A 16,971-nucleotide genomic window follows, 5' to 3' on the forward strand; every position below is an offset into this window, starting at 1 on the left:
CTCAGCCAGGTCCTCAGCCAGCTGCCACTGCTTGGTGATTCCCACTCGCAGTTCGCTAGCGACATGACCCAGGCTCGAACCTGGGGCCAAAGAGCTCAACCTGCATTACTTATGGCCTTGACTGGTGGGGCCAATCGGTGCAGTTCCCTAACCCCTGGCTTTTAGACGGCAGCACAGTGTTGGTTTCCAGCCTGCCTAGTGCGCGCTCAGCTTTTCAGAGCTGTTTTATTTGGGCTGTGGCAGTTTAATTGGCGGCTAAAGTGCTGCAACGGTCTCGGAGGTTCACTAGTCGAATTCATCTCCCAGGTTTCTCCAGCGAGGGGTCGTCTGGACCTCTTCAGCTTTATCTCATGACCTGAGAGGACTGAACCCGCTGTTGTGGAGGCCCCAAAACAAAAACGGTTTGGTGTTGTTTCAGAAAACAGACAACTGTCTAGAACTCAGCAGAATACTCCTCTGTTTTAATCTGTTACAGATGTGTTATTGTTTGAAGGTTGGGGATCCACAGACCACTTTTCTCAGTCCATCACAGAGAGAAGGGTATGTTAACTTTTCTTATGCTGAAAAAACCCGATGTATTACTTGATTAACAATCTTCTTGACTGAACATGGATATTAAGCACAGGAAAAGCAGAACGGAGAGGAAGCCCTTGATGTGTAAAAACTCAACCTAGACTGGGCTTGCAGCACAATTCCATTTTCATAATGATCAAGTTAAATGATTACAAAACAAGACACTGGATAATAATCATAAGAATTTATTATGCGTATAAAAGCTTACAAAAAGGCACTGTGTATATAAAAGTAGATATTCTGTACAACAGCTTACCGAGCTGGAAAAAGTTCAAACCCCAGAAGTGACCAGCCTGGCCAGTTTGATATAAGTGCTTCCTGTCCAGTACAATGCAACACCCAACCAGGCTGAATTACAATACCAACAAGTTCCCCCCCCCCCCCCCTCTGTGGACTCAAATATGTCCCTTTTACTATGTAAAGATTTTCACTTCCTTCAGACGGTCGTCCCGGAAGGGAAATGCTAGACGTTGTGGAACAGGTGAAGAGCAGCCAGCATGCCTTGTTAACGGGCTGCTGAACCCCAGGGGTCCTCTCCCAGAGCAGTTCACGAGCCCCCCGCTTCCCTCTGACCCACCACCCCGACTCCCCTGGGCCTCGAGCTTCATCCCTGTGCCTCCTGACCCGCCAGCGTCGAGCAAGTCATGACAGCTAGGAGGTACGTCTAACACCCATACCAAGGGCAAAAAATAAAACCGTGAGGTAGATAGACTTCAGAGAAATGGCTGCCAGAAACGAAAAGAAACAATTCCAGCCTCAATTTTCCAACATTTTCTAAAGGGCTGAAGTAATGACCCTCGGGTGTCTCCCCCTGCGGCGCAGCTGCCTGCTCTGGTAAGCGTGGGGCTCTTCGGACACGCGCGGAGACCGGCTCTTCCTGCTGCTCTGCTGGACCGCGCTCCATGATCGCAGACAAGGGGGCCGGCAGACCCGGGCCGGGGGGACGTGTTAGCCCCGCTGTGTGCAGAGGAGGAGCGCAGGAGGCCTCCCCCTCTGTGAGAACGGACTGTGCCGCACTCAGGGCGTGCTGCTAGAAGCGGGGTGCAGCCTTGCACTGGTGGTGCTCAGGCACAGAGAGCCCCAAGGGATCAACATGCCTCCCTAAGTACCCCCTCCCCCCCCATAAAGCTGTAGGTTTCCCAAAGCCAGCAGCTCCCAGGGAGTTAAGAGAAGGAGCTGGAGCAGTAGCAATGCTCCAGTAGGACTGCCACATCTGATAACGCCAGTCACAAAACCACTGGAATGCTTCTCAATTAAACAGGCCACAAACTGCCGATTGCTGCCTGTACGCGGGTGTCTTTTAAAAATTAAGCAAATTGGAGTCATCGTTCACCCACAACTGTCTGAACGCGTCACGGGCAGTCTAAACACGACTGTCTCCACGGGCAGGAGGAGGAGGCTCGTGTTTATAAAGATCTTGCTATCCCCCAAATCCAATGACACTTCGGAGTGTCCTGAACCAAAACACTTCCTTCGGAGGCGTCCAGGACGTGAGGAGGATCGTGGGAAGAGGTTTTGCTCACGAGAAAAATGCTGTAGTGCTCAGTTTAATGAAAGCTGTGACGGTGGTCGTGAGGTTTAAAGAAACAGGTTTTTGACATTTTCTCCTCCAGAAGCTCATTTGCAAGTGAGATTAACTGCATGCGAGTTGATTCTACAGCTGGCTGAATCTCCCAGACCCCAGTGTTTCACACACCTTCATCTCCTGGACAGAGGTGGATTGTCTCGGTAACATTTGGGCTCGAACACCTGACCAACACAGGCTGCCTGTACTGCTCTATTTGTTGTCTTTTTAAAGAGCATCACCTTTTCACCAAACCAACACATATGTACACACAATCGTATTTAAAGCATAGTACTGGTCACAGTAACAAAGCAAGGTATTTACAGAGTAGTAGAAAACCCAACAACAAGGCACAAAAAATTCACAGTACATGATGTAAGAAGAATACAAAATTATAGGTTGGCTCTATTTAAGTAAATAGTTTAAAACAAATATGACTTTATACAAGCTGTCCACAATAAAAATATCTGGTACTAAAATACTTGGTCTTCTCTGAAGACATCTATACAAGTTTGACACACTTACAATTACTTAGAAGCTTTGAAATAAAATACATTCTAAAAAGAAATGTCAGCAGCAAGCAACATTGTTAAAGAATTAGTTCAAAATTCTGATTTAGATGTCTACAGATTTGCTTTTTCTGACTAAATATATACACTGATTGCTCTGTATGAACCAAATCTGTTCTGCTCTCCCTTCTTCCCTGTTTTTTTATTCCAATCCCTTTTATTTCCAAAAAATACAATCGATTTTGAGAAGGTACATAATAAATAGGACTTACAGCTGTAGGTTTTAATTTTATAGAGGGCTGTGGGATTATATTGCTCATACTGGCTAACGAACGACAAACACGCACAGTACAGCAACACCATGCACACGTGTATCAGTAAAGCCGTGCTCGCACATAAAAGTGGCTATTTTGCTAAAATGAGTGAATTAAAAAAGGAGTTAAATTTCAACAGGTGCTCTGAACTATTTGTTTTTCAGCCGGTCATCAGAATGTTCACGTTCAGAAGCAAAGATGAGAAAAGACCATCTTGTGTGAAACTAATGTGACGCACGCCTCTTTTCGGTTTACCGGACTGCGGTGATGAGGCCTAACTCACCTGGGCTCAGAGCACTGCTGCTGCCCAACTCCCTTCTGCCTTTCTGTGTGGCAGAATGGACAGTGACAGTGTCCTAGGCAACTGGACTGCATCTGTGATGTATCACTGGCTCCTGGGATGCTCAGGTCAGGCAAAGCCACTGAAACCACAAGGGTATTTTGGGCTGTTGCTTATTGCTATACTGGTTATTGTGTGCTGGTGTTGCTGTTTTGAACAGAGAGATCATTCTCGCCGGGGCACCTCTCACATCTCAGCAGCTGTGTTAAACAGGAGAGAAGCATTCAGACCCCCTAACTCCCAGGGGTTCCGGGCTCCTTTCCCTTTTAACCCCACAAGCCCTGCTCAGGTCCGCCTGCTCAGTGCGTGGCCGTTCAGAAGGTCTGGCATTCCTCTCAATCCCTTGCAAGATTAAAGCAGAGGAATCAGTTCTCTGGCATTACACAAAGGGAATTAAACAACATAACAATAACCTCAAAAAGGAAGAGATAGTGGTGTAAGACCCAGGAGAAGCACAATCATTTAACACTCACTAATTATTTCTTCTCCTTTAGTTGTTATCTCAGTTCTAATGCCCCATCCTTCAGAAATGCGCACAAACGATAATTTTCACTCTTTTGTACACAATCCCAGACCAAGAACACATAGAAAAACTAAGAGTATTAAGTAAGTATCTGATATTTTTGGCAAAATAATATGTAGCATTTATATAGGAGCTTTAAGAAATACTGGCTAGATGCCGTCTGTGCAATGCAATTACTTGGAAAACTGAAAAAAAGATGTCGTGCTCAAGGTGTTTTATACTTTCAATGTCAGTTTAACACTAGGGGCCTATTTACAATATGCACAAATACATTCTTTTACAAATAAGCTCTTAGCTTTTCTTGAATCCCTTTCAGGTATATATACTATAACATTTACAAGCTATACAAGACCAATATAAAATAAAAATAAAAGTAAAGTTTTTCTTTAGTTGTAGAAAGCAGCATTTGGAAAAGAAAACGGAACCGGGCTGGCGTTTCTGAAGCACAGCTGTGTTTTCTCTTTGTTTTGGTTCTGTCTTGTTTTCATGAGTCCCACTGTGGGATGATCACTAGTAGTCATTCTGCCGCACGGTCTTGGAATTTCTTCTGGAGAGAACGGAAAGGCCCCCCCCCCACTGCAGCCAGCGGGAGGACAACGGCAGGTGATTTTTTTTTTACGTCGAGGGAGAGAAAGAGTTAGAGCGAGAAAGAGAATAAAATCAAACACCCTTCTCTGCCTTCAAAAGCAACCCAAAATAATTCCTTTCGTCCTGGGAAAGCTAAAGTCAACAAACACTCGCCACAGAGCCCTGGCCTCTTCCGGCCTCCCCGCGTGGCTCCGGCCCTTGGGTTAGACTGTACTACTGCTGGAACAGGGGGTGCTTTGTGTGCTGCCGATACTGTGGGCCGCGCTGCTGTTTTCAGAGGCCAGGGGCGACGTGGGGACTTGGTGTCTTCCGGCCGCCTCACCTGGTGAAAGAGGCACAGCAGAACTGTCAAAACAGAGAGGCCTGGAAACGCTGCCAGCGAGTCTCTGCAACATGCCCATCGCGGGCCCCTCATGGCAGAGCCTCAGCTCTGAGCACTGCGCAGGGAGCCCTGCTCTCTCTGTCAGTGGAGCTTTATACTGCAAGCAGGCCTTGCAATTCAGAGATGCCTGTGGTCTACCCCAGAATAAAGAAAAGAGGAAAAGTCTGTATTCTGTGTTTTGTTTCTTGGATGTTAGTGAGTTTTGTGTTCAGGATAAGTTTAATTTAGCAAACACTTCTATTGTGAAAGTCTCTAGGGACTGGGAGTCACAAAGGCTTTCGCAAAGTTAAGACAGATTCTAGCCATCAGATTTTAAGCGTGCTCAACTTGTTCAGCACTTTGAGTGACCTTTAATCCATCTGAACCTGCCGTGGCTGACCTGCGTCAGTGTGATGGATCTGGCAGATCAGTTGTTGGCTGCTGTTATAGAAATATCAAGTCGTTCTACATCCGTCACTGTGACTCACTCCACAGTGCTGAAATACAGCAGGCGGATTTGCCAGGTACTGTCCCAGCTGTCGGCCTCCCCCTGCGCGTGCTTCTTCAGCGGAGCGCCGAAGGCTGGCGCCCGGAGGAGCCACACCACGGTCCGCAGGGGAAGAAACGGGAAACATCGGCGAGAGCAGACAGCTACAGACATCCGAGGAAAGGATCAGAGGAGCAGAGCATCCCTCTTCTTCCAGCCCTCTCCCTCGCTCTCTAGTTTCCAGCGCTTAGTCAAAACCAGCAGCGTAAGCAGCAGGCGGGCTCTGGCCTGCGATGGAGTCCGGCCTGCGGCTGCTGGGTGCTGTACCTTGTACTCATCTCGTGCCTCCCGGCGGCTCCGAGACGGAGCCTCTGGACATTTGTGGACAATCACAAGACGAGTCAGATTCCCGTTCTGGATGGAATGCTCGTCTAGCAGAGAGGGACTGTAGCATTTCGAAGAGCGGTAATTTCTGCTCCACGTCTGGCGTTTGCTGCGGGTGTAAAAATGTGAGATGTGCTCTGTGTCTGCCAGTTGTTTGTTGTGCGGGTCCCTCCCTTCCTGTGGGCTGTGTGGGGACAGTGGCAGTGTGTGGAGTGGCCTTTTATCAGCAGCTAAGAAAAAAAGAGCCCATTTTCCATCGGAGAGGTGGATCAGCCGAAAGCATCCCCTTTTTCTGGCCCCTCCGCTGAAAGAGAGCTGCCAAGAGCTTTGGCTAAAAACAGAACATATCCTCAATCCCAGCTTGGGAGTGAAGCACAGCCTTTTAGGCACTCACATCTCACACACACACATACAAACAGTCCACGTCTCTGAAAGTCCATCTATAACATAAAGGTTAAAGAACCCGAGGAGGGGTGAAAAGGTCATTCTCTCTCCGCAGTGTTTTGGAAGTCCAGGGTATATTAAAAAAAATTCCGACCATATTCCACATGTATTCCTATTCCGTACATTCAGGCTTGATGGAGACATTTTAAATTCTTGTCCAGAATATACACAACCAGCTGATCTCATGGTACCTCTTCTTGTAATGCACAAGGGACTGCTTATTACAATGTCCCACAGACAGGCAAAACAACCGAGTGGCTGGCTCTGTGTGCTCGCTGGGCCAGGAGGTTTTATTTCTCAGGTTTTCCTTTGCCTAAAGCTAGGACTTGTCCTCATGTGCCAGAGGTCTGTACCCCCTCGTAGGAACTGGGTCTTTTTCTGTGCTTGCATGGTGCACTGATGCCTTCCTGTGGCATGGGCTGACAACACCGCACCCGACCAGACCAGTGGCACAGCCACCAGAACGACCACAGCCTGCAGCTCCAAAACGCGCTTGCCTGACTGTCTGACAGCCCTGTGAGCACCTTGCTTCAGTATGAGATTTACAGATCCACTGCTACTGCTCGTAACGAGTCCTGAAGGAAGAAGATCCACAGTAACCTGTAATGTACCATTGGATATAAGAAACCGATTGTTCCTTTAAAAACAGTACAGTATATCTGGTTACCTATACCGCTCTGTTAGTGTGCAGAAAACAACACTGTAGGAAAAAAACTACACTTCCTGCACGTCTGCGCAGCAAAGTGTCCGAAAATAGAAACCCACCAAAATGTTGAAAATTCATTTCCAGGCGATATGCGTACTGGCACCCTGATATTAACTGGAGCTGCAGGCTGCCGTGGTCAGGCAAAGTGTCTTGTATCATATACTTAGCTGCAGTGGAGGGTCAGTCTGGTTTTTAAGGGATAGAAATTACAACCTGACCCATGTCTAGACGCCATTTAAATAAACAGATGCTGATAAAAAGCAAAACAAGTAAGTTTGAACCCTTGATCTATTAGGAGCTCAGAAGTGCACACAGATTGTAATTATGCAGATGGTGTGAAAGGGAAAGAGAAGGAAAAGGCCAGTTACTGGCAGTATATAGGCAGCCTCCCTTTACAGAGTGACTGGAAGTCACTGACTCCCTTATCTCAGCCAGGGGAAACTGCACAGCTTCACTCATCAGGAAGTCTGACCTTTTTTGTCCACTTCAATATCCTCACAGCAATCTGACTAACACATTTCACTTTTAACATAAAAGTATCAGATCCCAAAACTGCAGTTCCCAAATACCATGCTGGGTTTTCATACTGCAAAACCCCAAATACAGTAGGTCCCATAAAACATTCCACATTTTATTATTAATTTAGAAAAGTGTCTAAAGCAATGTTTTTGTCTCACTTTTGTCTGAGTAGTTTTCCAAAGAACCATAGTGGTCAGTTTTCTCGTTTGATTTGATGACTCAGGCTTTAAAGGTTGCAGTAATTATTACTCTTTGTCTAAATGCCTCAGGATTTAAGAGCTATATTTTAAGGTACTCAGATAGAAATTCTGTCTTAATCATCTGTGATTAGAAATAATCTGTTGGGCAGGTGAAGAGACCAACAGCCGAGAAAGAGTGAGATTTCTGATAATCTCTGAAGCCACACGATTTTATGTTTCAGTGTTCAGCAATGTGCTTAATTCTTTGTTAATTCCACTTCATTCTTCACTCAAGGTCTGAACTCCTACACTCCTTGGAAAAAAAAATGTCTGTTTACTGGAACTACAAGCAATCAGGACATAAAAAGGTGGAAAAAAGAAAACATTCAAATTAATGCATTTAGATGTCAGTGACAATATAGGAACATCTGTCTAGCCTGAAAGTAAAGAGTGATGAAAATCTTTCTGAAGTGTACTGTAATAGGGCCGCCGGAGAGCCCAGACTGCCCTGATCCGCATGTGGATAAGAGGGAGTGGAGTACCTGTGAAAGGTGTGGAGATCGATCCCTTCATGTCAATATTGGGCCAAGCTATCAGCTAATCAATTGCACATCCTTATTCGAAAGAGGAAAACACTACAATAGGGGGCGACGGCTCGGCTTCTTCAATGCACAGAATGGGAGTGTGATGAGCCTGAAACCTGATTTCCTGAGATCCCCGCCCACAGGAACAAGCTCTGCTGCTGCACTGTGAACCACAGAGCCCAAGAAGCGAGAGGAGGCCATGCGAGGCTGGAAGGGGACCCGGCAGGGCAGGAAGTGAATGTGCCGACGGAGCTGGAGCCAGACTGGAGGGGAACAGAGCTGCTGAGGAAGCATACCGCAACACTCATGGAGAGGAATCAGAGGTGACGCAGGGCATGATATCATGAACCTCCATGCCCTGCCACTGTCACTGTGCTGTAGCCCTCTCTTTGTGGCTTACCGGCTCTCTTAAATTATTCAGTAATTAAGTGGCCAAGCTCTCTTCCAAAAAAAAAAAACAACCAACAGTGTTATTACCTCCGAAACCTAAAAAGAAATCCATCAAAAACGGATAAACTCAGCACAATGGCTTGCTTTGTGTTAGGACACCAGCGCACTGTTTGAGTATCCAGTCATGCTCTATTGCAGATCTGATGCTGTGAGTTCAAACCTGCATACAGACGGCTGCCAGACAGATGTGGACCCTTTTAATTACTGACACACGGACACACCTGCTCTGCACTGTCCCAACAATGCCCTCACACAGCCCAGCTCCGATCTGAGCTCGTATTTCCTGGACACCCTGTCCACGTGACCAAGCTGCTTTGCTTATGTTTCTGCACCTGACTAAATTGCTGAGTCTTTCTAGGGAAATAAAGTAATAAAAAGGAAGGAAGAAAAAAAGAGTTCTTCTCAGGAGATGCCAGCAAAAACAAAAGGATACAGATACTCTGTGGTCTCCTTGGACCTGTTGAAGAGCTGCACTTATTTCACCTCTCAGCTGCGCTGCAGGAATGTACAGCCTTTCTACAGCCCTTAATAAACACGCAGCAACAGTGACGCAACTCCAGCCACAACCAGCGATTCGCTTTCTCGGCCTGGAGAGATACTATCTGCTTGAGCGCGCCAAAGAACGCACAGACCCTCTCTCTCCTTCTCAGCACTGAGCCCCGCGGTTTAGTAGAGCGTTTTCCCCTATCTCTGTGGCTCCTGTAAATATGCAGCCACGGAGGTTAAACCATGGTCCAATATGATACCGTCATACAGCAAAACAGCACAGGAGAAACTGTTCCCCTAGATGCAGGACAGAGAGGCTGAGTGCCAGGCTCAGGCAGCTGTCAGTGAGGGGAGTATCTGCTTCGCAATCTCAGCAGAGCCTGAGGCCAGTGACCTCCTTCCTCCTCCTGCTGCTCCAGGGACCCTATGGCTTCTGCCCTCCAGACACCGAGGAAGGCCTTGGCACCCAGCAGCTGGGATTTATCTCTTCCTGTGCAGGCCGAGACCCCTCGGGGAGCCCTCGTACCGCAGGGAAGCCGCGCAGGGCGGGAGGGACTTTCCAGCCATTGTCAGGCCATTGTATGGAGATTCACCGTCCTTGGGAAAAGGCCCTGATTATTTTTGGAAAGCGCCTGCTTTAATAATTAAAGCAAAAGCCAAACAAACTGGAACAGAGGTGTACACTGTATGAAGTCTTTTAAGGGATCCAGTTTTAGATGTGAGCTCAGGCTGCCGATCTGAAGCGCCCCGCGCCCCGCGCCCCGCGCCCCGCAGACGCCCCCATCAGGTAATCAGGCAGCAGCACACGACACGGCCGGGGAAGAACGCATGTGTGAAAGACTCACCTGTGTGGGAATAAATGAACCACAAGGCTGCCGTCAGCAGAGCTCCAATCACGAAAGCCGCGAAGGCGATTCCAACCACAGTGGGAGTGTCCAGGCCATAGATTACATCTGCAGAACAAAACATTTTCCCACCGTGTCACTGCCTGTGCAATGGCCTTCTGTCTGCTGCTGCAGGGAGAATACAGTACACACAAGTCCACCGAAGTGTGTACTCCTTCTGCAACACCCACGCCAAAGTATCACATACAATGAAATAACCATATTGAATACATAAATCCTGATATAAAAAGGTTGAGAAGTCAGTTTCACACAGTGAGATGAGAGTAATCGGGGTTCGTGACCGTACTCACACTCAGGAGGGGGCTCGGTTTCTGGCACATCTTTCCTTGTGGGAGGACCTGAAAGCAGAAGAGCACCCTGGTAAACATGTTTCAATTTAAAGCTCTTAACTGTAACTCTGTATTTCTGAAGTCTATTATGTAAAGAACTAGACTACTGACTATCAGCTGTGAAACACCATCCGTGTTTGAAGCATTAATTTGCCCCCCTTTGGCAATGCTCCTCTTTATAAATTGCAGCCTGATGACTGATCAGCTCAACAGGCTGGTATTACAGCTCTCCAGCTTCTTCTCAGAGGGCACTAGGGGGAAAGGGAGTCTGTGGCACTTTGTTTCGTAATTCTACAAGCTGGTCCTGCACCTGTGAAGATGCAGCAATAAAGGACTCTTGGGGTGGGGGTATTCTGAACCAGTGGTACAGAACCCTACCGGGCAGGGCACGGGGTAACCTCCAGTCTCATCCCTGGGCCTCACAATCTGTGCTGTCCTCTGCTTCAGCAAACACAGCCAGCCAGAGAGCTCTCTGCCAAGCCCTGAGGAATGTGTGTGACTGAGATTTTAACACCTCGGATTTTCATTCCTCTCTCACGAAGGAGCTGGGTCTTCACCAGCACATCTAATCTAGCGAGTGCCCCTCACCCTCTTATCTCCTGTCTCTGAGTCACAGGACAGTGTGCTGAGCCTTCAGCAGCCCAGACCGCGGTGCTACACCCCAGGTGAGTGCAAGACTGGAGTCAGAGAACAGGGGGTCGAGAAAGAGTCACAGTGCCAGACAAATGATCCTGGGACTAGTTCTGAAGACATTACAGGATAAACACACACACAAGAATAACAAATAAGGCCCCAGTCACTTTGTGAGCAAAGTTAGACTAATACACGAGCTGAAAGGCTGGAGTAAGAGGTTGTGCTCAGGGGACTTCTGGAGTTAGATGCTGTTCCACCCAGGGCGGAGAGGGGGCGCTGGTGTCCTCCAGGCTGCTGGCAGGCTGCCTCTGGCCCGGGACGCTCGTCTTATCACAGACGCCTGTGTAGCTCAACCCACAGGCCCCTGCTTGTGCGCACAGCCGTCCGCCAAGATTAGCGCACTTCATCTGAGCTCCAAACGCACTGCATTATCCGTTTTCGCTCTGTGGTGGCTTTTTATTCGCCTCTCGGAATCGATGCCTTCTGACTGGAGAAAGCAGGAGAGCCGAGCTGTTTTACAGCGTGTGGGTCGCGGCCAGCGGAGGGGAGGTAGTGGAACCCCAGAATGGCCAGTCTGATAGCCGAGCACTGTCTGACGGAGCTGAACCACCATTCACTCATTACTGTATTACTGCTTCGGCCTCCTGCTCGATCCTGTTCCTCCGCGGCTTCCCTCAGTCCCGTGCAGCCCTTCGCTCACATTTGGCTAGCGGAAGGGGGTTAAGGAGAACGAACGGTTCGGTTTCTGCTTCCTTCTCCACCTGCTCTTTCATACTAAAAAAAGTGAACCTGCCGAACCTTCAGGGTAATAAAACAGAACACACAGCTGGGATCTGAGACTGGGTTGCCTTCAGAAAACCAGCCCACAAACAGGTCTGTCTCTGTACACTGGGGTGCAGTCCAAGCCTGGGCCATAAGGACATGAAAGCAGGTCTGTTCCCTGTGCCCTTTGAAAAATGACCGACGTCTTTGCGTTACAAACGCTTGCAGAAAGTACTTCTTCGCGTGCCGCTCTCAGGCAGCACTGCACGTGCGATTATTAAGCTGTAACCTTACAGGATGGAGACCTCAGAAGGCTGTGTCCTGACACCCTGACGCACGAGGGATCGAACTGCCTCTCAAAACCACAACTCTCATCATCTTGGTATCAATCGGACAGGTGGTTGGAGGTGTGCGAGCAGATGAAAGTTCTTGCGTTTCACTTCAAAGCACTCAGCGGATGTCGCACTTGCAGAAGTCAAAATCAAAATCCACGCTTCTGACGTGAGTGGGGGCTCGGGGACCCGCCCACCGGCGATGAGCACAACACTGTTTAAGGGAACAAGCTACCCCTGTGCCCCAAACAAATAAGCAGATAATCTCAGCTTTCAACTGCAATTTCAGATTGTTTCCTGCCCATCGTTTTCTCTCAGTACAACACAATAAAGAATAAAGGCCACTTTGTCTTATACCCCAGGAAGTCAATCAGGTGATTTCCCCTGCTCTGCCTCTCTGCACCATATGGTACGCACCGCACACGTGTTAGTGGGGACAGCTCGATCCTGCCCCGCTCATGTCTCCCAAAATGCCAACAGGCTCTGCTCCGTACCCCTGAGGCCCCGCCAGCTCCACCCTGACCTTTTCAGCACTCCGCACTCCCACCCAAGCGCTCGAAGCTCGGTCTGGCTATCACATACCTTCAGGGACAGGGCCGTTGGAGACCACGACCAGCGGCTTGGTGGAGATCTTCTTGTGCATCATCATGGCCAGAATCGTCTCTATGGTGACTGCAGTGCAGGCTTCATCTGGCTGAATACACTGCAGGCGGGGGGAGAGGAAACCGAGGTCAGAAGGTCGTAGGCTCCCGAGGGGTGAGAGGCGAGGGGTGGCCGTCGTGAGGAGCAGGAGGAGCAGGAGGACTCCTCCCCAGTCCCAGTGGCACTGGAGGAAAGCGCCAGTTCAACCTGCACCCTGCTCACAGCCCCAGCTGAAGGAAACTGGATGGGACAGGGCAGCACAGTTCTCCAAACTCTTAAGAACCCATCCTGTGCTCTTCCTGCAGCCAGCCAGGCCCCAGCCCATGTCCTTGTGGCCAGTGAGCACAGACAGCTGCCTTTATGCAGGTTCCCAACTCAGAAATAAACGGGATATATTTAGGAAGCACAGCTCAACCGCTGGGACTCCCGCTCCATTAAAACACAGAGTCATCACAGGCACGGGGCTGTGCGCTCCTGCTGGCTCGTGGCCTGGGGCGCAGGAAGACACCGGTCATCTGAGGATGCTGACCACAGAGCGGCCCTTAACTGGAGCCGGGCCCTTGACTGGCCAGTGTGCGCTGTTAGTGGACAGTGAGCGAAAACAGAGCCGAAACCAGGGCTGCCCCGCGCTGTGGGTTGCAAACGATATCAGAACAGAGGGGCGACTTGGCAGGGGGAGTGTGGAGCTCTTTAAGGAGGTCTTCCTGCAAGCCGTCATCTCCAGACATTCCGGTTCCCCTTTGCGGGAACCTTTGCCGTCGATTCATATATACATGGCTGCTTCCCACAGGATTTATCAAAAGTCAGGACTTGTTCCTGGAAGTGGTCTGCAGCTCCTATCTCCCAGGCCTGCAGGATCTCCTGATAGACTGTTCTAGCTGAACTCTCTCCTGGTAGTCAAGCCAAAATGCTGGTAAGCATGCTGTCTCGTCCTTAAACAGGTGATGGCAAAAGACCTGTGGGACAGCTAGGACTCAGAGCTCAGTGGCTGAAGAAGAGGAGAACCCTGAAGCCCCCCTGACCTTCGCTGCTCTCAGCTCTGGTGAGGCCATGAAACGTCACGCCACCCCTAGCACAGCCAAGCCGCACAGCATTTGTTTGGATGATGCATATACTGTAACATCTTAACCTCTCGAGGCTGGGAATCGAGCTCCATGATACTTCCGAGAACCTGAATCTCATTGCAATGCAAGTTCTGCCTGTTGAAATGGGTTCACATCAGTGAACACAAGACCCTGTGTGTGATGCACAGTCAGCGCGCCTGAGCAGGTGGAAACCCTCCCTGCTAACACACGCAGTTGGCGTGCTCACACTGCAGGGATGTGGGAGTGCATGACAAAGGCAAAAAAGTCTTTGGCATGTTAACTGTTCAGAATAAATCACTGCCATGGGCTTCAGCACAAACTCTTAACCCTAACACTAACCCTGACTCACCCGCAGGGTGCTATGGAAATCCTCAAGACTTGTGTGTCTGAGAGCAGGGCGCTGCACTCCCCTTTACAGGTAGTAAAACCCAAGAGCTCAGAGGGCTAAAGGCAGCTAATTTGATTCCCAGCCTCATGCATTACAGCCCAGAAGCCTCTGTTGACGTAATATGCCCTTAAAGCACACAATTAGTTCATACGCTCCTTTAATACATCTTAATATGAGATAATTCCATGCTGCATGTCAGAAGTGTAATTATGCGAATAACCATACTAATTTTAACACCCACAAACAGTACAGTAATGCGCAGTACTTTCCCACACTGGTGCTTACTGTTGCTGTTACTGCCGCCTGTATCATCTCTTAAATTCACCACGTGCTTTGGGCCTCAACAGGTAATTTTAAGCGTAGACTTTTATGCTATATACTGTAAATGAGATTTAAATTTAAATTCCCTTACAGCTGGTAGCTGACCTGTGCACTTCTACACACACGAGATGTATGCTACCCAGTCAGCTTGCCAATGGATCACACCTGCGCAGGCCGTCACACAGATGTGTCTACAACACCAAATCAAAGAGCCACTGCTGCCCACATGCATGTGCACCTTCTCCGCCATGAACAATGCTTTTCGTCATGAGGACAGTATCACCCATTAGGAATCCCAGATTCTTACAGTATCAAAAGCAGATACTCTACACAGAACATCTTAAAAGCATTGAAAACTACCTTTGCTCAGAAGACAGAGATGCAAGAGTCTGTCCCCGAGTGCTCCACCCATCTGTGGGCTGCGGAGGGCTCACCTTGGGCAGGCCTTGGCTGTCCACCTGCCTCTTTGTGCACAAGGTCATCTCGCAGTGCAGGAAGAGCAGGGAGATGTTGTATCTGGACCTGAACGTGAAGCTGAACCTCTTCCTGTCCGTCTGCGCATGCAGGAGGGGGAAGCCGGGTCTCGGGGGTGAGTAGAACTTCACAGACTCATCCTTGGGGCAGATGTTCTCGATGATGACGTAATCCGAGGCCACGTTGGGGTTTGAATGTGGCGAAATGAAGCACGTTTGAATCATAAACCCCAGCTCCTGGTCGGCTTTGGTAACTGAAACCTTTAACAGAAAGCACAGGAAGAGAGGGCTTCATACATGCTGCACAGGCCATGTTTCACAGGAAGTGAGAAGAAGACAGAGCACCCCTTCTATAAGGAGCTGAAGGACCACCGAACTCACTCTCTACCACAGTCAGCACAAGGTAACACACTTCCACAAGGAAAATATTATAATATTAAAATATTGTTGTCGGGGTGACATTTAGTCACAAAGTTTTTCCCAGGACAAATGACAATTGCTCGGGGACCGCTGATACGCATGTATCTTTGCAAGGAAGAACCAGTTTCAGTCTGGATTTCTTCAAAGCAGAAGAAAAACACTCGCTGCTGAAGAGGTGACTGATAGCTTGAGGAAATCAAGTTGCACAAGCGCCACCCCGAGACTTGTCCCGGTTCCAAGAATCACAATTCCTCAGTGAGATTTCGGTCACTTCAACAATTTCAAGAGGATCTTTCCGTCAGGACGAACCACAAGGCATTTCCTCGAGTTCCTATCCCCACGGCTCCCCTCCTCCCTCTTCTGAAACCACAATCTACACGCGTGCGCTCACAGCAGCGCTGCCGTGCCTGGTCAGCCAGGACGTGCGCTATCCCGGGCTTAAGCTGAAGTCAACAAGCCCCCCTCGTGTGCACACCCAGGCTGGCTGTCTGGGGCGAGGCAGTCCCTACCTCCTGCTCCACCACTCCACATCACACATCCTCACTCCTGATCCACAGCAGCCCCACGGCCCCTCTCGGACGCACAACCGCTCCAGTACGTGAACAAGACCGTGCTGTCCATCCACACACACCGTGTCACAGCACACTCCCGCACCCTGGCTACTTAGAAAAAAGCGCAGACCTCACAAACAGCCGTGAAGCTCTAAGACCTGGGGGGGAGAAGAGGTTTGTGTGTCTTAGATGGCTGCTAGCACAAATCCCCCTTTGTCGTCCACTGGCCGAAATTTCTTGGCAGTGTCATTCTCAGAAGCCCTTATAAATCAAAGGTTCAAAGACGTCTAGTGAATACACTGTTTTATCTCTTTCGCCAGCTCTCTGATGTGATGGTGTACAGTACCTTGGAATTGCACCGATCACATCTGATTTAATTGGTAACAAGCTGTCTAGCATCCCTTGAAGGGTTAAGGAGAGAAAAATACAATATTAGTTTAACAAACTTGGAAAGCAAAGCCAGACCAAACAGTTGGTGACCCCGTGTGAGAGCTGCTTTTGGACATGAAAGCTTTGCGACTGTGATGTAGACCAGACTAAATGTTTTGATGCTCAGCGAGGCAGGATTTATTCTGTTGGGAAACACAGGACACTTTCATAGCCATACAGAGACTCGCGTTTAAACAAAAAACAGCTTTCTCTGCAGACTGCACCGGAGCGCCGAGATTTCCACAGTTTACAGTGCAGTGTGAGAGGGGGCCCAGCTAAAGCAACGCCAGTGCCTATGGGCCTCTACACACATCATCTCTACGGCTGAAATGTAGGCAAAATATTTATAGAATTGAAAAACAGCTTTGTGTGGAAAAGCTGAGTAAAGGTTATGAGTATTTGTTTAAACAAAAACAAAACTAAAATGACAGCTGTGAATACTGAACTCTAAAAGTTTGTTTTGTGATGCTGTGTTTACTAATTTACCTGTCCTTAGACACACTTTGTGTCCAACCTATAGAAAAACAGCTGTAATACCTAGTTGTTGTTTTTTTTTAAATCTGTATAATCTGCTCAAACCCTTTTAAGAATATCCGCCAACAGATCAACAGTCAGAGGTCAACAGCCCCTTCATTTTGAGATCGCCTGTCCTCCGCCCAGCTCTGCACCTCCTCTCGCAGGCTGTGGCCC

The 16,971-nt window shown here is 48.8% G+C and overlaps 1 protein-coding gene across 2 annotated transcripts in view; it reads right to left on the reverse strand.

Annotated features, from left to right (window-relative positions):
• Positions 1 to 742: 742 nt before the first annotated feature.
• tgfbr3 (transforming growth factor, beta receptor III) overlaps positions 743 to 16,971 on the reverse strand; it is an 88,109-nt gene continuing 71,880 nt past the window's right edge. For both annotated transcript variants that reach the window (XM_015355227.2, XM_015355228.2), the window contains 5 exons: positions 14,843 to 15,142; positions 12,555 to 12,675; positions 10,207 to 10,254; positions 9,857 to 9,964; positions 743 to 4,733 (listed from right to left, as the gene is read on the reverse strand). In XM_015355227.2, the coding sequence (XP_015210713.2) occupies positions 4,615 to 4,733; positions 9,857 to 9,964; positions 10,207 to 10,254; positions 12,555 to 12,675; positions 14,843 to 15,142 (696 nt within the window). In that variant the 3' untranslated portion in view covers positions 743 to 4,614. The remainder of the gene's footprint in view (positions 4,734 to 9,856; positions 9,965 to 10,206; positions 10,255 to 12,554; positions 12,676 to 14,842; positions 15,143 to 16,971) is intronic.

The sequence above is a fragment of the Lepisosteus oculatus genome, chromosome 9 (assembly GCF_040954835.1).
Source record: "Lepisosteus oculatus isolate fLepOcu1 chromosome 9, fLepOcu1.hap2, whole genome shotgun sequence".
Classification (NCBI taxonomy): domain Eukaryota; kingdom Metazoa; phylum Chordata; class Actinopteri; order Semionotiformes; family Lepisosteidae; genus Lepisosteus; species Lepisosteus oculatus.